A 22,742-nucleotide genomic window follows, 5' to 3' on the forward strand; every position below is an offset into this window, starting at 1 on the left:
CGATCGATAGCACAAGTTTCCTATTTAAAAATGAAAATAAATCTGACCTCATCGTTTGGGAAAAGATCACTGAAGTCTTCTTCCTCAGATTTCTTTGATGGATCTAACACATAAGAAATAATATTACTTATTAATATAGTCAAAAAAGTAAATTTAAGACCAGAAAACTGTGGAAGTTTCAAATAGATCAATGGGGCGCACCCGTCAAAGGGGGAGGGGGCATAGACAATTTTTTGAGGGGGTGTGAATCTGATTAAAAATAAAATTATTTGTTAGATTTGATCTCAATTAGGTCATCTTTCGTTCGCCATATAATTAAGCAGTAGTATCTGCTTTCCACTCACTTAAATATGTAAATCGGGGAGCATTTTTCCCAACTTACCTAAATGTCGGTCTGTTTCACCTAAATGAGTTAGAACCATTGAAGCTAGCGATTGAACTTCTTTTCTTAATGCTGCAATTTCAGCTTTATATTCCTCCTGTGAATGTGCAGTGAGAACAACGCGAATGTGAAACAGTGTAAAAGCAAGTGAAAAAGGTGGAACAGTCATAGTTAGTGCTTTGATACATACATGTTGTTAAGAATCAAGTCCTAAACAGGTCCTTATCACCAAGAGGTAATAAATTGGATGAATTGGAGGACATATAAAATGATTTAGGTCCTTTGAAATCAGTGTTATGAGAAGTCCCTCAAGGTTCCCAAACTGTCGTGACCCTGCCCAGGGGGCTGTGCACAAATTTTAGGGGTCGCAAAGAGTGCACCAATTTCATGCAAAGTACTATAAACTATTAAAGCTTGTACAAAACATGATTCTCACGAAAGAATATACATTAGATCAGAGAAGCGGCAAGCTTGCATAACAATGTCGACTTCGTTCATAAAAAGCGTTTCTCGGAACAGGGAGTCTCGTAAAATTCTAATACATTGGAAAGGGGTCAAGATCTTAAAATTTGGAAGTCCTTCTATTTAGATCAGGGTTTCCAAAGCTTCTGGGGCCGTGCACCCCTGTTTGTTAATCTTAGTTTTGACCCCCAATTCTCGATCTGAATTTTGTCATCATATGGGTAAGAGCTAACAATGCTGCTTCACACATGTCTTGTCGTTGCAAGAGGCAATATAATTTTAATTGCCCTTTCTGACAGCAATGGATACCGGTATTCATACGAAATGCTCAACTAAAATACCGCTATGACTTCCTGATGAATATTATTCAATCAGACTATATACCGTTACGGACACGGTTGCAGCCATCACGGACACCCGGCGGTCCTTGCACCCCAGTTTGGGAAACCCAGATTTAAATGACTCGAGTCACTTCGGTTTTTTTTCAATTGACCAACATTGATCAGAACTCATATTCAAAACATTTGCTCATTTTGAGTGGAACACTCCATGCTGCCATGCTGACACAATACATATGTGATGTCAGACTATTACATTCAATACATTGTGTGCATATGTGGCAAAAGAAGCGTCAGCCACCCTAATCTTGTGAAATTTTTTGTGAGTTTTTCTCACCCCAATCGATAGCCCAACGTTTGGTGGTTTTGGTACCAAGATGATGTTGAGCTGACTCAACAATTAAAATTCGAGCTTTAAAGTCTTCAAGTTGCTCGTCAAACTTTTTCAATTTGTCCTGGAGTTTTCTGGTGAATTTTTTCACCCCTCGCTACGTTGGAATAATGTGAAGTATATTTATCTTGGTGATATCAATGTTGATAAACACCTTGGGCTAATACTTGGCTCTAGAATACTGGAAGGGTCAGCGTGAACGCATATTATTGGTTTAAAAAATGTATTATAATGTCACAATTCTGTTTTATGGCATCAAAATTTTATTTGTGACATCACAGTTTGGGAATTTAAATTCATTTCTATTTAATGTACATAAATACAATTTAATATTATGTTGTCATTAAAGCATCTAACATTGTGACACCTTCTGTCAAATATTTGTAAAAAATCAGTAAATAGTTTAGTATTACAAAAAATGTTTACTTACCACTGAGGCATCAGCACCTGGGGGTCCCTGAATATAAAGAAATAATATGTAAGCCTTTTACCAAAACATGGTGCAGTATCAGATTGAATTAAAAGTTACGCTTAGAGGGAAATAGATATGCATTACTCATTAATCAATTTCTACAATGTATGGAAAGATTGGAATGTTATTGATATCGTTAATAAGCATGACAGGCAAACAAATATAACTTCTCTATTATACTTCTACTTTCATCCAAATTTTCACTGTTTTAACTTTTTATATGTCATAAAATTTTATAAGATTTTTTCTGTTCATCTTGAGGCAGAGTACAATAAATTTAATCATATGACCCTAGTTGTGAGACATTTCATGAAACCGTTGGCCAGTTTTGGCTTCCATCACCAACAGATAAATGAGTCAGGCGTCTAGATTCAGAACAAGCCTCTCATCCAATTACTAATCCAGGTCAGAAGTGAGAAAAGCCAACTAGTCAACCATTTCACATGTAAATTTATCACACAAACAAACTATTTAGCATACATACCGGTGGGCCTGGTGGACCTCTGACACCCTGGAAAATATAATTTTAATATTTAGTTTGAAGAAATTGAACCAACAATGTTCTTCATGCTTTATAAGGTTATTCGACATTATAGAATGACTTGGCCAAGTAATGAAATTATTGACATACACATTTTTAGAAGATAGTAAGTGAGAATTAATAATGCAGCTACCCCCTTGGTATGATTGCCCATTCGCAGTGGTGTGTCTAGGGTGTGCCTGCCATGGGCACCCTTTGGAAAGGGGTGCAAAAATGGCGAAAAGTTTAAAAATTTATTCTAATTTCAATAAAATAATTTCAAGTTGGAAATAACCGAAACTCATATTTTTACTCAAATAATAAGGCACAAGTACATCATTTTCAAATTCGAAATTCGAAGCCTTGTTTGGATTGATTATGAGGGACAATATAAAATATAACACATTTGAGTAAATTCAGTTCAACTCTAATTCATGTTGAACTTAAAGAAAGATGCTTGTTTTGAGTATTTCAAAATAAATCGAACATTGTGAGATTTGTGGCTCAAAGAGTTCATTTCAACTCACCGGAAATCCCATTGCAGGCGTTCCAGGTAAACCGGGAAGCCCTGGTGGTCCGGGTGGCCCCATGGCTCCTCTTGGCCCTTCAGTACCAGATGGCCCAGGTGGACCCACAGCTCCAGCAACTAAAAGTATAAATATTGGTGATAATAGAAAGAAAAAATATTGTTCAAAAAGTAGTTATTTAATCTGAGCAATAAAGTCAGAAAAATGATGTTGTAAACACATGTCTGTGACAAGCTTTGAAGCTTTTTTAGGCTGTTGGAACTGTAAAATGAGAATAGTTTGATGATTTTCCAAACCACTCGTAATATTAAATCAAATTATGAACAGAAGAACACATGCAACTTCGTAACATTCAGAACAGACCTATGCGCCACAGCCACCCATGCCATTCAGATTAGAGAAACAATGTGTTTTAATGATAAAAATAACATGAAATTTTATGTTAAATATTATATGATTTTTCTAATCTACGTATCTATAAATGATGATGATGGAAAGTTTTTGTATAATCTCTCTATTACTCGAGCCAGATTGAACTATTTTGCTTGACTCAAGTTGACCTATTGTAGAAATTATTTAAAGTTAACTCAAGACAATTCTTTGAAATATGTGACTAAAGTCCTTCATGAATTAGTAGAGTTTTATGAAAATAATGCATCAAATTGCGTAGATTATGCATTTCTATCATTTCTTCATGTACCATGTATAACGCGTTTACGCAAGTAATGAAAGTTGTGACAGCAACCTAATTAATATGAATATCAAAGATAGAAAAGACAAGATGAGAGAGTGAGAAGATTTATTTAGCGAATGAATAAAATGTTAAACAAGCATGCACAGTTAAGACATACAGAGAAGAAAACAGATGAGCAAAGAGCAAATAAATAAGAAAATAAATTATTTATTTATTTCCATGTAATCTATTAACCATAAAAAATCTAACATCCTTGGTTGCAAGAATTATTTCGAAAATCTTCACATCATATTGCTAATTATTAGTTCAATTAATAATGATTAAAATAATTAGTTTTAATGAAATGTAGTGTCAAAGAATCCCAACGTCCATTTCCTCAACTTACCACTCGGTGGCACTATAGGGTGCGGAATTGTGATAGTATAATTTACAACTCCGCCACCACATGTTTTCCGACATGCTTCTGGTGTGCGAAAATTGTTTTTGTTTCCCAGGCAACCACCATAAGTAAATGTTGAGCACCTCTCAGTGGTGGGATCGTAGAAAAATCGATAGATTGAAGCTCGACATGGACCTGTATCTGCTGGCTCCAAACAGTACTCGGGTGACGTAGCTGAAAAGAGAAAAATCATGGTAAGATGCAGAATTTTTTCATCTCTTCATTGAAATTAATTGAAAAATTTTGAAAATAACTCAATATGAAAAATATCGAGCATAATCCGAAAGATTAAAATACCAATATCATACCAAACTGTGAATACAAATTTTTTTAACATTCTTCTCAGTATTAGTACATACATTAAAAATTTACTATCCTTTGCCTATGTTTAACAAAATACTGTAATGAAAGTCATGGGCATGGAATTTGACCTCGAGATAATTTTTGGTCTGTTCTTATTTGATACATACCAACTGTTCTAGCTTTCAGCTGTAAATCTTGATCTTCACAAGTGACCGAACAATCTTCTTGAGTGTAGAAATTATTTCGATTTCCTTTGCAGCCACCGTAAACAAACTTTTGACAGGATTTTGTTTCACTGTCGTAGTAATAACGTTGCATACTCGCTCGACAAGGACCAGTGTCTTTAGGTTGCGAACATCTTTCTGGTCCTGAGATGAGTAAAAAATGTTTTTATACCTGTATAACATAATTATTGATAGAAAAAACATTATTTTTTGATTTTATATGAAGAATCAAGTTCTGAATTCCGCGACATGTAAATGTCAGATTGTTTTATTCGACACTTTATGCGCCTTTTCGTCTGAATAAGGCTCTGAACAAGCAGTGAAGAGTATTTCTAAAAAAAACTGGAATATTTCCAGTTTTGTCAATATTCTTAATTGCAATGCCAACATAGCTACATGGTACTTTTTACAAAAAGCTCATATATTACTGATGATACTCCCAATTTTGTACAAAGAATACAAATAAAGTTTTTATTTTTGAAGAAAATGAGACATTTTACTGGTAATACTATCACTTCTATAGAGCATATGATCATACTTTTAGAATCATAAATACCAAAAATACTTTAAAGTTGTCTCACTCTGAATTATATTATTTTATCCTACCACCAAACTTTTTCATTCATATACAAGGGTGGCCCAAAAGTAGGTATACAGTTATTAAACTATTTTATATGCTTTGAATCTACTTGCAGTTCACTTTTTGTTCCTTGTTAAGTACCACAAAAATTGCTTATTTTTTTAGATAATAAATCTAGTGTGAATTTTACATTAGTTTTCTAGCTGCTTGGAAGGTAATAAAAAATAAATAAAATAACTGTATACCTACTTTTGGGCCACCCTGTATAATGCATACAATAAATTCTCACCTAAAACATTCTCATAAACTGGTTCTCCTCCCCCACAAAGATCTCTGCATTCCCATGGAGTGACAAAATTATTTCCATTTTCATTGCATCCACCGAAAATGAATAACATGCAAACGTCTTCATCCGCATTGTAGTAGAACCTTGAATACTTAGCGCGACAATTTCCGACGTATTTCGGTTGACGACAACGCCTCGGTAAATTATCTTTGAACGGTGGATCTGATTTTGCAATTAAATTATTTTATAAGTTAAGGTATGTTTTATCCCAAAGATTGTTTTGTGTAAGATGTATTCTTTAACCACATAGAATTTGTTCAAAATTTTTTTAATCTGGTCATAGTAGTTACTGAATATATGCATACATATCTAATGGTTCACAGCAGTGTGAGGATTTCAGGGTCATTTCCATCACCCCCCTCCCCTTTTTCAATGTAAAAAATAAACATTTTTCTATTGAAGATTAATAAAACATTGAAAATTTTTAGGCCCCAAGGACTCCACATTTCCTTCAAAACTCACATTTTTTTGTCACCAGCCAGACCCACTAGAAAAAACGGTTTAACTTGGCAATTGAAAGTCTCAGAACACCCCAAATACATGCTCAAATATATTTGGTTTTAGCGGTTAGATAACTGAAATTATAGGATTTCAGGGTATATATGATATAATAAATATATTTATACCAATCAAACAAATGACAATTATACATTTTCTTTAGAATATTCAAATGCTACTTCGTGTATTACTAGTCACAATTAACTTTGAAAAGGCATCTGAAGATTTCTGAGCTATCTAAGTACAATTATTTTCAAAACAACTGAGTTGTTAATTGAAAAATAAAATGATGACGGTTAATGAAAATAAACCAACAAAACTAATGATACATTATTTAATATCATATTAATATAATATAATAGTTAGATGTATGTAGAGCATGTATTTTGTTTAAAAATGTCATGACATTTTGAGATTGCACCCAACGTCAGTTTGGACAAAATCAAGCCATTCTATAAGCCTCCAAGTTTGGACTGTTACTAAGTCAATACATATAAACAAGACATTGAAGGAGTGTTTATGATGATTGAATTTACAAGACAGCCAGCCCTCTTAGATGAAGAATGTATACATCATAACTTAAACTGATAAGAAAAATTCCAAATTCCAATTTTAAGTGTTTTGCTATGAGACATTGTGCTGTCACAGTTTATCTTTGAGATCCTGTTATTGGGACATAATTAATCACAGTATATAATGGCATTGTTGGAATAGCGAAGTTAGTTTTACAACATATTTATGGTTATTATAAGTATGGAAGTAAAATATTGAATCTGGATGTAAAAATACAGATTATTTACTGCTAGTTAAAATCCACCGGTGCTCCAATCCAAAGCTAAGTGTGACGCGTGCTCGCATTCTGGTCGACATATTTAGTAAAATGGTGCATCAACATTCACTTTATTCCTACTAGCATTTTTCGTCATTACGGGTGCATATTTTTCCATTATAGCCCCATTTAGTGTATATAACACCCCTCACTAAAATCCTATTTCCCTCACTATATATTGTAAATTAGAACTTCTTTACTTTGCTATAGAAGTTACGTAATGGTTCGATTATATTGAACGTTTCATTTATTGAAAATCTTTTTGGATGAATTAAAAAAAAAACGGATACAGTTTTTACTACATTGATTTTATATATGTGGATAGACGGTCCATAGTAAAACAGATATAAGGGACAAAATAATTAGGTGTGTTGACTCTTCAAAGTTGGTTGATAAGCTGATTATATTACTGATAAGAAAACCTATTTATAAAATCATACTTGACACTACTGATAACAAACAGACAGTGTTTGTGATAAATGAAATTATTCAAGATATCGAAACTATGTCTCTCAGTTTATCGTTTTTAGACTCTTTAGACTTGACTTTAGACTCTTAGTTTTCTATTAAAGTGCATTTTCAAATTCTACAAGAATTTAGGACAAATTATGTGTTTGAACTTAATTGAGTTTATCACCAGGCCACATAGATATTAAAGTAAAGGTCCATCAGTCTTCTTCTATATGGAGACATATATACTTCATTTGAATGGGCTTGTTAATGATATTAGGAATATAAATAGATAGATGACTTGTGGCTTCCACAAAGTTCAGTTGTAGTTTCTGAATTTTCTGTGACTTTGGGGTTGTTTATATTAAAGCTTTACTTTGCATAGGAAAAGAAAAGATTTTTATATTTATCCCGAGAGAAAAGAAAGCCATTAAAACCGTTTAATAATATGGTGAACTACGACCTCTTGCCTGGTTACCAATCCATGCTGGGTATGGGATTAGTCGGCCGTTTATTTGTTTCAGATTCATGGCCTTGAATTCATAATCTAAATATACCGATTAATCCATAGGAGCTTGGCAGCCTTCAAGTGTTAATCTGTTATTATTAATCTTGGCTGACTGCGTCATTCTTTTTAAATTCACTCAAGATTAGGAAATTCTTTCCATAGTTATGTCTAGTCTTGAATCTGTTTTGTTTCAAAATTAAGTACACACCTATTTATAAGTAATTGACATTCATCTGGCATTCGCCAATGGATATGGAATTTCGAAGCGTGGTTTGGTTAGACTTCTTGGAAGAAAATTGATAAGCTGAAAAGCTTCAAGCACCGCAACCAAATGGAAATTAACTCTGTTTCAACCTTTCAACCAATTCCGAAGATAATTTTGACATCAAGTAACTATTTTAAAAAAGCTATTTTTTCTGTTTTTCAATTTCATAAATACGCTGTATTAGTCATTCTTGCAAGTCATTATGGAAAAATAAGCTTCACTAGAACAATTTCATACAAAGCAGATAACCCAGGAACAAGTCACCATTGCAAAAAGAAGTAGGAAGCATTCCTGATTCTGAATTGAAGTATGAAGAACAAAACTGAAACAATAACAAAGGCAAGAATGGAAAATGACCAACTAATTGTATTAACAAAAAGGTGAGTGTTAGTAGACCCAAATAGCTGTTGAAAAGGTTGTCCAACATACTATTCACCTTATAGTAAGAAAACTAGCAACATAGGCTACGATGATTATTCCAAATGAAAGAATGAATAACCAAAAAAAATCTGGAAAACTAGAAAATAATTTCTCCCAAAAGAAAATCAAAGAACAGTCGATGGTCTAAAGTTGAAGAACACAAAGATGTCTTTGATTAAAACTTAAACTCATCTTTGAGATAAAACATGCGGGATGCCGTATAAGTACCAGTTAAAGCAGATGGAGCGCCGGGGTCATCATTTATAAGTGCGGGTTGCGTTGTACTCAGTCCAGGGTACACAGGTTGTCCTGCTTTACAAGTAACTGTGCACTCCCCAGGAGAAGGAAAATTGTTTCCATTGCCGCTGCATCCACCATAAAGAAATAGATGACATCGGCCAGTGCCCAGGTCGTATGAGAAACGTGGCTGATTGGCTTTACAAGGCCCTTTGTACATAGGAGGTTCTCCACAGACACTGCTGTTTACTAGTGAGAAGGCATAAGTGTGAATATAACTTATGAGCATATTATCGAGGACTTTTTATCGGGTGTTCCATACATTCACTCGAAATAAAGATCTGTGCAAACAGATATTGCTTCTATTTTATTTAAAAGACTGACACCTTCTTGATTCGCCATTGCCCACTTGGTATCATTGATTTGTTGCGATATAAAAATTTTGCAAAGAGTCGATAGGATTTCATATTCTGTAACTTAGTATTAATTAGAAACTCTCAGTCGGACATATTTTGCCCATTGGTGATTCAAATAAAACTTTGCTCACAATATTTTAACCATATAGTGTTGATAGAAGTGATATAAACTCTAATAATAACAAACAACAAGACAATAATTGTTTCAAACACTGCTAGTCACTGAAAATGTTAAAATAGGCAACTGAAGCTCAGAATATAATAACTTCATCAATTCTCAGTCAAACCCTACTAAGCTGTATAGTAAATAGGTTTGGCACAAAGAACAAGCCCCCTTATAACCCACTGCTAGATTCTTCTCATTTATTAAATATTTGTTTCACACTAAGTTTCCAAAAACTACCAGAAAAATAATACTATTAAATAAATCTCACTATACATACCCTGAAGTTCACCAGGTGGATCTGATTGCACTTCTGATGATGAAGCATGGGCCATGCATGTCTTTTCACATTCATTCAATGTCACGAACGTGTTTGCATTTCCTTCACATCCGCCATATTTGAAGAGACTACAGCGACCTCGGATTTTATCGAAATAATATCTTTGAAACTGTCCTGAGCAAGGCCCGGGATCTTTATTGAGAGTGCATTTATGAACTGTAGTCGCTGGTGATGAATAGAAAATTTTAAATTAGAAGCCAGCAAATTGAAAAGTTGTTGAATTATGTTTAAATATTGGTATCTTTATTCCATTTTGGTAGTGTTGCATCATGTAACGTCAGTCACCATGATCCCTCTCATTTTCTAGCTCGTAGGTTTAGCAAACAAGAAATTAGTGAGAAAACCCTATTCTGACAAGGATGTCAAAAGAGGCTAAAATGTGAATTTTGTATACACTTTGAAAAAGAGAAAAGGTGATAATACAGCAAAAACATACAATCACCATAGTTAGTACTCAATAGGAAAAATTATATAGTTCAAATTTCCAGCTAAATTTAAGCTAATTCAATTTGTTTCATTGCTTAGTTAATTGGATATTAATACTCATTACATTTACACTAGTTACTGTCACTGCTCCAGTCTACATAATTTAACTTACCTGATCGAAGAGCTGATGTGTCTGCAATTGGGCATCCGAGAGGATCGAAAGCATCACTGGTATCAGGAATCTCATGAACTTCATATTCATATCTTAAAACAAGTTGAATCTACAAGTTGAAACCTGGTATAAAGTGGAATGAGTTTGGCAAAAGCATAAACAAAAATTTGCAGATACAGATGCAGAACAGATATCTGCTATAAACAGACTCTGTTGTTTTGTAACTCAGAGAAATTACAAAATTTAATCAACAGTTCAACAGTTGGTTGATTGGCGGGAATGGTACAAATGCTTCATTGCTCCTCTAATTACCCTCTGTGGTCGAATTCTGTTGGAGAAAATTATGTGTGAGAAAAATGTGAATCGCTGGACTCCTCTTCATCAAAGGGTGGTTATGTCTTTCACCATCACCGCTTTCAAATTACTATATCCTTTTGTAGGCAGATCCCATCTTTGGGATAAATATCAAACTCCTATCCCAACCTAATTCATCCATTGTGCTCCAGATGTGGGCGGTTCACTTGATATTTTTTTCCTTAGCTGTGAACGCTTTTTCAAAGCCTCGTTCAGAAGGAAGAGCATATAAGTACATTGTAAAAATATATTGTCTACTTTAATATATTCACCCATATGCATCATAAGTTGCATTCATCAACGAATCTTCAACTTCAGTATGTATTGTTTCCATTGCACCATCGTCATAATCTCCAGAGTCTCCACTTGCTGAAATTTAAAGATTTTTTGCAAAATAAAATCTGCCGCTTCAATGACAAGAAGAAATTGTTGTCTCACACTTATGTTCTTTTTGCTGATTTCTAAGTGTCAAACTTGTACCTGTTGCACCAATATGCACAACATTGATGGAAATGGTGCAATCAGTTCAAATTGTATAAATCAAACTTATGCCAAGCAAGACATTTATAATTTGCTAATGTTCAAGACCTGAGACAATATTTTGCTATACCATTTCTAAACTTGCCTCCAATTGGTGGGACTTGATTTGGACAGCAGATATCGCAACAATATCCTTCAGGTCTGTAAGTATATTGACATTCTGAAATTGGGCAAGTTATAGGAAGACAAGTTACAGTTCCACCAGTGCAGAAACATTCACTACAATCAGAGTTTGTCCACATCTCATCTTCTGTGTAATATTTTCCTTCGTATGTGCACGCTGATGAGCCTGAAAGAAAACAGGTAGTGAGACGTTCTACTTCAAACTACGGTAGTCTATCAGCAAACTTTTTTTTTTTTTGATAATAAGATTTTACGAACTTATTTTTGTTGGTATTTATTAAGGAATCAAATATTTTAAAGTGGACTTTATTTGAAAGTCTCTATGACAGGATGCATGTCAAATTACTGGTTTCTCAAAAATGTCGTCTCCTCAACTTGTCCCCCTTTTAACACACTTGTCCCATGGTTCTGAGTTAGGGTAGTGATGTATTGCAAAGAAAATAATTGAAGTAAGCATATGGAGCGGGGTTTGTGCTATGTTTTGGATTAGGATAGTTAAATAAATACTTTGTCAGTAAGATAGAGTATTCATATGAATTGGGATTCACAATATGTTCTGGGTTGGGATAAATATAAAACTTTGGCAAAAGGTTTAATTAGATTATTTAAATAGGTGAGATTGAAATAATTTGGACAACTGTGACAAAAGTGGGACATGAGCAGAATTAGGATTCCCACAATTAGGACAAGTGTGACACGACAATTTGGAGAAACCTTCAAACTACCTCTAACATTGGTTCGAACCACCATTAAAATTCCACACCATGCTAATGATGTATCTTTCAACACCATATCATTATTAAATCAAGATCAGCCATTTCTGGACTGTATATTTGAAAAGAAAGATACAGGTAAAGTAATTATTAAATTACAGACATTTATGTTTGATTAATTTTTTAATCGTTTAACAGAATAAGAACATTCACTGCATAAAAGGATTTGTTTCAATATCAGTGCAAAAGAACAAAATCGCCAGTTTTCGGAAAATAAAATTAAACGAGTAACAGTGATAAAGCACAATTATTGCAAAGAAAAATTCAAATTAAAACAGACTACAATCACTGCAAAAAAGCACAATTAAAAACTAACAAAACAAGCGTTTTTATTGTTAATTCACTACAAAATGATCAAAAATATTCATGCTCAATTTCTAATATCAAAGAAAATGAAAGATGTGATATGCAATGCCTTGTATTCAGTTCTCTCCATGAGATATTAATTCACAATATTTCTATGTTCTGTGATTTTCTCTATCATCATGTATTTGATTAAGTAGAAGACCATACGTTAACTTGAAAATATAAACTCAATGCTGATATATGCAAACAACTATTTGTCATATATCAAAATATGAAGATTATATTGTTCATTATATTATTTGATGAAATAAAATATATTAGAAATTGAGCATAATATACACTACAGTGCCAATGATTGAACAAATTAAATGATTATGAAATAACAGACATTAAAGTTCAATTCATGCACAAAAATTTAGATTTGTGACAAAGTACTGCGAAATCAATTTTCAAAAAAATACAAAATTGTATGAAATACTTTTTATCAACATACGCTGACTATGAATTACTATAGTTTGATTAGAATTAATGACATATGACAATAGTAGTTTGGGTAATAACTTAAATTGGGAATGTCCAACCTGTACCTGCAGGCCAAATGCGGCCCTGAATGAAAAATTGTGCGGCCCGCAGAGAAGTGCCAATTTTGGAAGGATGTGCTTATGTTACATAATAGTGTGGCCTGCAGTTTTACTCAGTTATTTGTGTCCTAATAATTTAAATCGGGGATGTCCAACCTGTACCTGCAGGCCAAATGTGGCCCTCAAAGAAAAATTGTGCGGCCCGCAGAGAAGTGCCAATTTTGAAGAGTGTGCTTATGTTAAATAAAGGTGTGGCCCGCAGTTCCACTCAGTTATTTGTTTCTGTCCCTTCTGTATGAAAGGTTGCACACGCCTGACTTAAATAATGATTTATGATCATATACTATCCTGTATAAAAGAGATTGATATATGGCTGGGACAGCTGCTGAGGATCATCCTATTTTTTAATGTCAAGCCTAAGATATAAAAAAGCACATTGTTACAAATATCGAGAAAAAAAGTTTGATGAAAACTGTTCATAAAGGTTTTTTGAATATCAACTTAATTATTGGAAATTACTAGAATCTTGATCTACCCTGAACATCTTTTGTGCGGGAAGGATTTTGTAATCCTTTTTTGTGATATTTTTTTTCAGTTAAGCAATTTGTATTGCCAATTTGACAAGAAGGTGCATATGTTTACATTTTATTCAAATTGTATAACAAATACATTGGACCGTAATTTATCCTTATATCAAACCTGTCTGAATGGATATTTATTAAAAATTATTCCCCAAATTAGGCCTTGAAGAATTACTTACGTCAAACCATGCATCAAATCACAATAAAATCACACAAAACAGTCTCCATGTGCCGTCGTGCACAAGAACCATGCTTCAAATTAATCCGTGCTCAAACTAAATGTGCTCATTACATTAGTCTGTGTTTTTTCTGAGTAGGAAAAAGTGCAAAAGTTGGGAAAAAGCTCTAGTTTCGAACCGGATACCGTTGGGAACAAATAATAGTTTGTTGGTGTGAAATGACAGATTGGAATGAATGTCTTACTACCTGTATGTGACTGGGGGATGAAATAGAATATATTTCCCTAATTTTATCTTGTTAAATGGCATGCAAAATGACTTGAAACTACACATTTTGGTCTATTTTTGTTTCTGGAATGTTTTGAAGATTTAGTTAAATCTATCTAGTTGAGAACTACGAAGTCACCCCATACTACCACACAGCGACATGCGAGTTTCAAATTTCGCTAGAAACTACAATAATCTAGTTTTAAAACCTTTGTTATGTCACAAACACAGCATACGGGTGTCACAATACACTTACCACATTCAGTGAATACGATGTCATCAAGTGCAACATACAATACTCGTGCAGTGCTCTCACTTGTCGTTGAATCAGATCGTGAAAGTGGAAAAGTTTTTTGTGTCGGCCCAAATGCTTCAAATATAACTTGATACGGATTCATGTGATTTGGTAGAGGGGTAGTACCACTGACCCATTGGTCAGTTTTATTCGCTATAGCAATTCCAGTTAAATTTAAAACTGGAATTTTATATGGAGGTCTGCAGGGTAATAAATAGACAAGTAGTCCACCGTCAATCTTTGTTTCTCTGTTTAGTTGGACATCCGTATGGATAAAGTAACGAAAATTAAGACAAATGTCTGTATGGGGATTAGTAAAAAATGGACTGCGAAATTGCCCCCGTGGAGTTGGGGTTTGAGGCTCAGTCTCCGCCCAAGCAGATGCATTGAAAATGACATAGTACCCATCACCAGTGGTGCTTGCTGTTGTAGCGTCAAAAGGAGGCCCATTCCACAAAAAATCAACCTCTTGTCGCTTTTTTCGATGTGTTGATGAAAGTAATGGGGCTGGGTTCGCATCATCGTACACAAACCCTGGGGTATCTTTTCCTCCTTGATGATAGTCAGGACTTCCAGTTATTTCAGTAAAAAAGGAGTAATAATCTGTATCAAGTGTAGACCCAAATAAACGTCTTGTTACCCAGGCACTTGATGGGGTGGTAGAGTCACTTGTAGGCCCAGGGGATGATTTCCAAAGACACAACGTTCCTCCTGAATCCATTGTCAAAATATCTTCAAAATCAGGGAATTCCCCCATATCTTCTTCTCCTAGATCAGGATAATCCCCTAATCCACCTCCCAAATCTGAGAAATCATCATATTCTGGGTGATGTAGATCATCATCAGTATAATATGAACCTCTGTCCCCTCTTTGACGTTTTTTCCTCACATGAATATTTTTCTTTATTCTTTTCTGTTCCAAAGATCGTTTTTTGATCATGTGACTTAGTTTTGATCGTTCGATTGGTCCAAAATCACAACTAAGATTTGCTAATGCTTGGTTCCATATTATACTTGTATTGTCGCAATATTCTATTTCTCTTTCGTTCGCGATACCATCCGGGGAATTCCCGTCTCCTTCCTCCTCTCCAGGAAATAGGCCGCCAGGATCGATTGTCGCTAATTTTAATTTAGGTAAAAATCATCCTCGTTGTTTGTGAAATTATAGAAATAACAAAACAGACGAGGGTATAATGACAAAAGGACGATAATTGGAATTTTGGGAAATTCTTATTTGAAAATATTACAAATAAATAGGCACTCTTTAAACTGGTTTCTAATCATAGTTTGACGCAATATACGCCAAATTGTTCCAATAAAAAGTTACAGTAGTTTAAAAAACAAAAATACACATTTTCCTGATTATTTCCAAATCAATTTTTTTGAGTTTTGCCTTTTTGGGTTAAAGTCGTCAATCTGCAGTATTAGGAAAACAAGATAATTGTAATGTGAGCTAATTTGTTTTTTCACTAATAGCAACAAATAAGTGCAACTTGACTATATTCGAAAAAATTGACTTTAAAACAAGTTCTGAATTATTTTTCTAGTTTCAATTCAATTAACTTCCAGTTGCTGATGAAAAATTCTAAAGGTATAAAAACTAAGTTATAATTACTTGAACTATGATTGCTAATTAATTAAGTAGTAACCCAATTATGATGGGGACTTTTGAATATTGCAGAAAAATAGCAGTACACTGTCTGTGTGGACTTTTTGATAAATTGAAATTACAATAAATAATTGCATGAGTAATTTTTGTGAGCCTGTAACAAAAATAAATGGTGGACAAATAGTCTAATGAGTTCATTGCAAAATTGACTGTAAAAACGAAATTCAAAAGAAGTATGGTCAGACTATAATATTGTTCCGGATTTTATGGAGAATAACAAAATTGAAATGATTTTAACCATCTCATGTTCAGATCAATGAGAATATATATCCTCATTGGTTCAGATTTTTATCTGTCAAAAGTGCACTAAAATTGTATTCTATTCAGCATGAAAATAAGCCTTCCTAGGCATATATTTGTTTGATTAAAGCGATATGTTGTTCATTATGGCCATTGTCAGCAAAATGAGCAATTTATGTATGTCTGATATTGTTTCCCTAACACCAAACCCTCACGGTTTCCATATATTTTATTTGTTCAAAAACATATAATATACTGGAATAACTAGAAAAGTGACACTTTCACTTCACACACCAAGTTGCCATTAAATAGCGAGCAGTAATAGCAATTTTATAAAATGTTCCAATGCCCCTTAACTTGGACAAAATTTATACCGACAAATAATGGAATGTTTTGGGAGTATTAGTCTCGATAAGGTTCATGATATATTCCAATATAGACTAAAATGGGAAACATGTGATATGCTCATATGCTAAGCTCAGGTGTTTTGTCCATTGATCGGTCTAGATTAGATGTTTTTTTGAAGCTTTTTTGATATATATATTGTGGGGTTTAATGTGAGAACAGGCAGATTTATTAGAAATACAATTCGTAAATTAACTTGTTGCTATTCTTGCATGGACAACTTAACCTGTGTGAGTGAAGATGCCCTTTTCCCTTTGCTATCCAATTTCAAATTAAATGTCACTATGTTAAATGATCAAAATATCCACCTCAAACATGCTGTATATTCAGCCTGTTTGTGCATGGGCAGTGAGGGTTAGGTGTTAGACAAGCAAGCCTGCATTTAGCTTCAATTATATTGAAAAATCACTTAATATTTCATAGTATATCTAGATTGATTTGGCACCATGCTCCAGCCATGAAAATGAAAATTATATTGCATAAAAAAATGCTTAATACTTTTTAAATTTAATTGTAGGATTTTGCAAAACCTTAATATACTGAAACCTTCAATAAATAGCTAACCTAACAAAAATGGTTATAATGATGCTCAAATACTGCAAGAATTAGTCCTTAATTATCACTTTGTATATTCCAAAAGGGGCATAGCTGAGTTGCATATAATTTTGATAAAAAGCTTATGGAATTTAATCTATAAATATGTGAGAAAATATCTTGCTGAGGTTCAAATAGCAAGGTTGCACAAAATTTTTTCAAAAATATCAATGTCAAGTGAAAATAGTCAAGACCTTTCGTTCATGGTATTCAATAGAGTGAATGGACAATATTGATGGAAAAAATTGGAAAAATTTTCAGCTTCATAATTCATGAATTACTTTCTTTGAGAATTTTAACTGTAATCTAAAATCCATGCCATGATATTCTTACCTCCGGAGCCTTTTTCAGTCTGATCCCCTGGGTCAACACTTCCTTTGCATCCACACTGCCCAGGAGGACCTGGTAGCCCTTGATCACCTTTAGAACCAGTGTCTCCTTTAGCTCCTGATGAACCAGGAAGTCCAATTTGACCCCGAGGACCTTCTTCACCAGGTGCTCCCTGCTCACCTACAATGATTTACAGTTTATGCTACAATATGTGTAGTAACCCTTTTTAATTTTCAGATAAGCATTTGAGCATAGTGTTTTTCAAATTTTCCAATCTCTATCACACAACAATATAGAATAGAAATTTTCGATGACCAATCAAAACCCTTAAATTAATTTTAAATCAAAAATAATTTTCGTTTGCTTAGTTAATATGCCAAATTAATTTCATCCAAGTTTATTTTCATTTTTATCAATTTTTTTACAATGACTACTATTAGGTATGTGTAGTTATGTCACTGTGGTTAAAAAAATTTGACCAATAATTCTGTCAAGTCTCATTCCACAAAGTATATTTCAGAAAACATATTTACCTCTTGGGCCAGATGTACCTGTTTCTCCTGATGGACCTGGCAATCCAATTCCTCCTTGTTCACCTTTGAATCAATAAATAAAACTTCAAGTACAAGTAAAATATAAACTATAAATGAAAGAGTTTTATTCATTGTTCATACTAATATCAAAAATACATTAAAACATTTATGGAATTAGCCACAAGGTTTATCCAAGAGGTTTTGTCCGGATTATGTTTTGGTTCATTTTCATTTCTCCTTCACCCCCAGGATTTATTGAATCATGACGGGCTAGAATACTCTCACTTTTCAACTTAAAGATAATCTCTAAGACTGTTTAGTATGCTTTATTGTTTCTCATGTCAAATTGGGAAAAATTGTACCAATATAAGCATGATTTCAAAATTTTTTTATTTTCTTATTGAAGCATATTTCATTCAAATTATCGCATACCTGTAGTTCCCGGAAGACCATCTTTTCCACTTTCTCCTGTGTCTCCCTTTGGGCCTGTAGATCCTTGCTCTCCTGGCTTACCATCAATACCCTTTTCTCCTCTTTCTCCTGGGGGACCAGAAGGCCCAGGCAACCCTGCAATTCCTGGTCTCCCAGATGGGCCGACAGAGCCCCTTTCTCCATTTTGGCCCGGTGGCCCAGCTGGTCCGGTCTCTCCTGATGGTCCCCTTGGACCCTCCTCTCCAGCTGGTCCAGGATCACCTTGTTCCCCCTTAGCGCCAGGTCGAATGACAACTGAGCCTTTGTTTCCGGTACTCGGGATACCAGATAGCACCTGGGTAATGTAAAGCAGGAATTTGAATTACCGTACTATATATATTTCGATCTTGTGACTTTCGTCTTACAGGGCTGATTATATTTAGCGAATCTCTTATTAAATAGCCCCATGTTCATATCAAATTACTCTCTCGTATCGTTGAAGAATTTTCATTCCTGCACAAGTGCAGTTATGACAAATTTTTGAACTAATCATTTTTGTTCGTTTCAGATAATCGCTCGAATCCACCATCTTTACTGATTTCAACGCCCGGAATAGGTATGTAAAATTCATTATTTTCCATAGAATTTAGTTATATGCAGACAAAGTAGTATTGAGTTGGCATCATTTAGGTATTGAATGCGACGACATCGCCGTTATGAATACATGAAAAAACTAAGTTTATAAACATTTAGTAATTAAAATGATTATATTCTAAAATATCAACGTTTCTGGTCAATAATTTTGTTTGAATAAAACAAAATCATCTTAATTCTTCAAAAAATAGGCAGCAAAATAGTATGCCGACGTTTGTATTGCATCTTAAAACACATAGGTGGAAACCGTACTAAGCCTAACATATCGACCATGCCTACTACCTTATCCATCTTTTCATCAATCGTGCGCGCATTCGCTTTCTCTAGTTATCCTAGCTGCTTTATATTGCCTTGTTTAGAGAGACAGTACTAGAACCTCGTAAGTAAAGGATATTTAAAAAAAAATAACCTGTTCTTCCAATTGTGAAATTCTATCTGTTAAATCTGTCATCGTCGTGCAGTTGTAACAACCTGAAATAAAAAGCGAGAACCAGGTTATTATTTCAACATTAAACAACCCGAGACATCAAAAAATTTAAAGAAAAAGTTGATATATGCTAAAAGCAGACCATGAGTGCGTTTATTGCGCTAGTAGAAGTTCAACAAACACTAAAACATGGAAGTATGTTACTGATCGCAACGTATTTTCCGTGATTTATGCGGAAAAATAATGCTATGGAGAAAAGCACATTAATATTGAGGTGAACAATTAATTTCAAAACGACTCGGAGTCCAATATGATCCACGTATGCTAGTTTCGATGATGAATAATATTTCGAACCCATAAGTGGACACAAACAACCAAAGTAAACGAGAGTATCCAACCATTCGTACGGTAAACCGTTTGTAATAGTCGAGAAATCACTTTTCCGGTTTCGTACTACGATTATGAGGTGGAGTGGGTTCGTTGGACAATGACGTAATACTCTATATTCTCAAATCTATTACGTCATATACACGAGAGATAGGTAATATGACCACATATGAACACCAGAGCTTGAAAAGGAAACCCGTGGTTTTCAAAGTAGTACAATAAACACTTGAGGACGCTCAAGTGCAACTAAAGGACCCTCCTGAAATCCCTATTTCTTGTTGTAAACTATAACCATTTCATTTTTTGATAAAGAGATAAGTCATTAATTAAATTACTCAACAAACTCAAAACAGTTGTATGTAGCGCTAAGTCGGGTTATATCAAAGACATCTAAAAGTAGTTGAGGCATTCTTTAAACTCTACGCTTGAATGCACGCGATAATTGTGTCGCACATAATGATCAGCAGTCCGGACTTGGAAAAAATCGGAATTGCGAAAGCAACAAAATCTGCATTTGTGTCGGGCAACTAAAGCTGCAATAAAAATGTTTATTTTCATGTCTAGTCATTTATATACTCTTTTGTCCAGTAGTAGGCAAACTTAGACCGTAATACCCAACATCACCCAGACAAACTCGCATCCAGGTCAATTGACAATTCTTCCAACACCAGTGAATTTCAGGTTTATTTGTAATACATATGTTTTCACTGTGAAGCACGGTCAAATTGTTTGCTTTGTCTATAATTCCACAAAAATCAATTTTAATGCTTTCTCTAGCTTGGAGGTGCGCATACTAAATACAGTTACATCTGTATGGAAGAGACAATTGTATATAATATTATCCACATTTGTCTGAGAGTATAATCGTGCAAATAGAAACATATGTCTCAATTTATATGCAAATTTGCAAACGTCGCGTTAATTTTTTTTTTACTATATTACAATAAGTCTTAGTAGTAGGCGCAGTTAAATGACTGAGAAGGAAACTAGAACAGATGTATAAATTACAAAAAAATTCTTTCGCGGGGAACAACGATAGCGCAAGTTGACATAAAACACAAAATTGCGCGAAAAAACCCACTTCACAATAAAATCACTGTTGCCAGAAACAGAGAAAAAATGTTTTTGGAAACACATATTGCCGTTTTAGCCCGTTCTTGATTCGATGGATAAAATACGGTTTTATATACCTTACATGTATTCCCAAAGATATACTTAATCACCTTTTGTTGGAGATAAAATTGTGCCAAAAACAATGACACATCCTACGACTTGTTGGCTAAACACGCGATCTGGCGTCGTGGTCGGGTATAACCTTACGCAGGGTCACGGGGTCATCAACTCCAGGGTAAAAGGGTCAAGTGAGCAACCCCGGAAACGACAGGGCATTGACGATGAAGCCTCAAACATGGTGTCCAAAGTTTAAAGAGCTGGTATCGCGGGTAATCTATTAAACCACCTCATACAAAATAACGAAATTTTGTGTTTGTAGTCAAAAAGTCTCCTTGAAATTCGGATCAGTTTGAATTAATGTGTATTTTGAATCAACCGCACATTTTCTTTCATAAGGGCTACTCATATTTGATAGATACACAGGGAATATTGTTGATTTAACGTCTGAAACCCTTTTGTTTGGTAATAAATCTGACATGACTCATATGGCGCGAAAATTTTCAGCCCGTTTGTCAACGTCATAAAAGCTCAATGCTATTGTTTGTCATAGATTAAAGTTTTAGACACCGAAGTTTACGGTTCAAAGTTGAAATACGGATGGTAGTTGAACCACATACCGTCATTTCAAAAAATGACAACATTTTGCAATTCAGTTGTTTGTTAGATTCTCTCTCTGTGTCTCCCGCTATCCTTAAGTCAATAAATTTGAATTCAGCATACCAGTATTTAATGCTAGAGCAGGCCCCTCGAAATATTCAGTTCAGACTAAGATAGACCACCCAAGTCGAAATCTACCGAGTTTTGAACCCGTACTGGACAAAACTCCGATTGTTATGGTATCAAATATCATAATTGTGACTTGTTCGACATCACGTGACTCTGCCGCGGCACCAAGGTCACTTTGAGTCACGAATTTGAAACTCTAACAGCGTAGAATTACGTCGCATTTGGGTCATTTACACTGTATTTATCCATAGGCCATTGTCCTCATTGGGGAAATACTCCTCTAATACTTCGAAACCGCTCTAAAGCTTGACGAAAACGAGGTTTTGCGTGTCCAAATTATGACACTGGGGTTACGGTTTGGCCTTTCTAGTTCATCATTGAATACAAACAAATAACGGTCTCTGTTTTGTTGTAAGCGAAAACATATCTGATTACAGAAACTGTTTCTTAGTGGGATTCTTCAATATTATTGAGTAAATCAACAAAATGAGTGCCAATTATTTTAATGACATTATACATCGATAATCAACTTAGTAGCCACATTACAACAAAATCTTTCGATTCAATTAGTAATAATATTTTGTAAAATCCGTTTTTGACGTCATAAATCACGTTACGAGAAATTTATTATGACGCCATAATGTATTTGCGAAATCCACTATGATGTCACAGTTAAAATTTATTCTAAATTAAATCCTCAACGTATTTTTGAACAAACATTTAAATACATATATGTATATATTTCGACTACGATGAACACTTTCAATTGTGTATTCATGGTAGCGTAGAATT

At 34.3% G+C, this 22,742-nt stretch overlaps 1 protein-coding gene across 6 annotated transcripts in view; it reads right to left on the reverse strand.

The window, feature by feature from the left end:
- Positions 1-22,742, reverse strand: part of LOC120334193 (uncharacterized) — a 56,162-nt gene that overhangs the window by 2,780 nt on the left and 30,640 nt on the right. For 2 of the 6 annotated variants that reach the window (XM_039401655.2, XM_039401653.2), the window contains 18 exons: positions 19,647-19,708; positions 18,605-18,938; positions 18,173-18,235; positions 17,643-17,819; positions 14,363-15,520; positions 11,382-11,585; positions 11,029-11,125; positions 10,403-10,494; positions 9,745-9,969; positions 8,877-9,134; positions 5,622-5,840; positions 4,696-4,896; positions 4,172-4,399; positions 3,093-3,211; positions 2,530-2,556; positions 2,004-2,030; positions 1,520-1,670; positions 48-103 (listed from right to left, as the gene is read on the reverse strand). In XM_039401655.2, coding sequence (XP_039257589.2) covers positions 48-103; positions 1,520-1,670; positions 2,004-2,030; positions 2,530-2,556; positions 3,093-3,211; positions 4,172-4,399; positions 4,696-4,896; positions 5,622-5,840; positions 8,877-9,134; positions 9,745-9,969; positions 10,403-10,494; positions 11,029-11,125; positions 11,382-11,585; positions 14,363-15,520; positions 17,643-17,819; positions 18,173-18,235; positions 18,605-18,938; positions 19,647-19,708 — 3,698 coding nt within the window. Of the gene's footprint in view, positions 1-47; positions 104-382; positions 480-1,519; positions 1,671-2,003; positions 2,031-2,529; positions 2,557-3,092; positions 3,212-4,171; positions 4,400-4,695; positions 4,897-5,621; positions 5,841-8,876; positions 9,135-9,744; positions 9,970-10,402; positions 10,495-11,028; positions 11,126-11,381; positions 11,586-14,362; positions 15,521-17,642; positions 17,820-18,172; positions 18,236-18,604; positions 18,939-19,646; positions 19,709-22,742 lie in introns of all 6 variants that reach the window. The other 4 variants (XM_039401654.2, XM_039401658.2, XM_039401657.2 and 1 more) reach the window with 4 other exon arrangements.

This window comes from Styela clava, chromosome 15 (genome assembly GCF_964204865.1).
Source record: "Styela clava chromosome 15, kaStyClav1.hap1.2, whole genome shotgun sequence".
Taxonomy (NCBI): Eukaryota; Metazoa; Chordata; class Ascidiacea; order Stolidobranchia; family Styelidae; genus Styela; species Styela clava.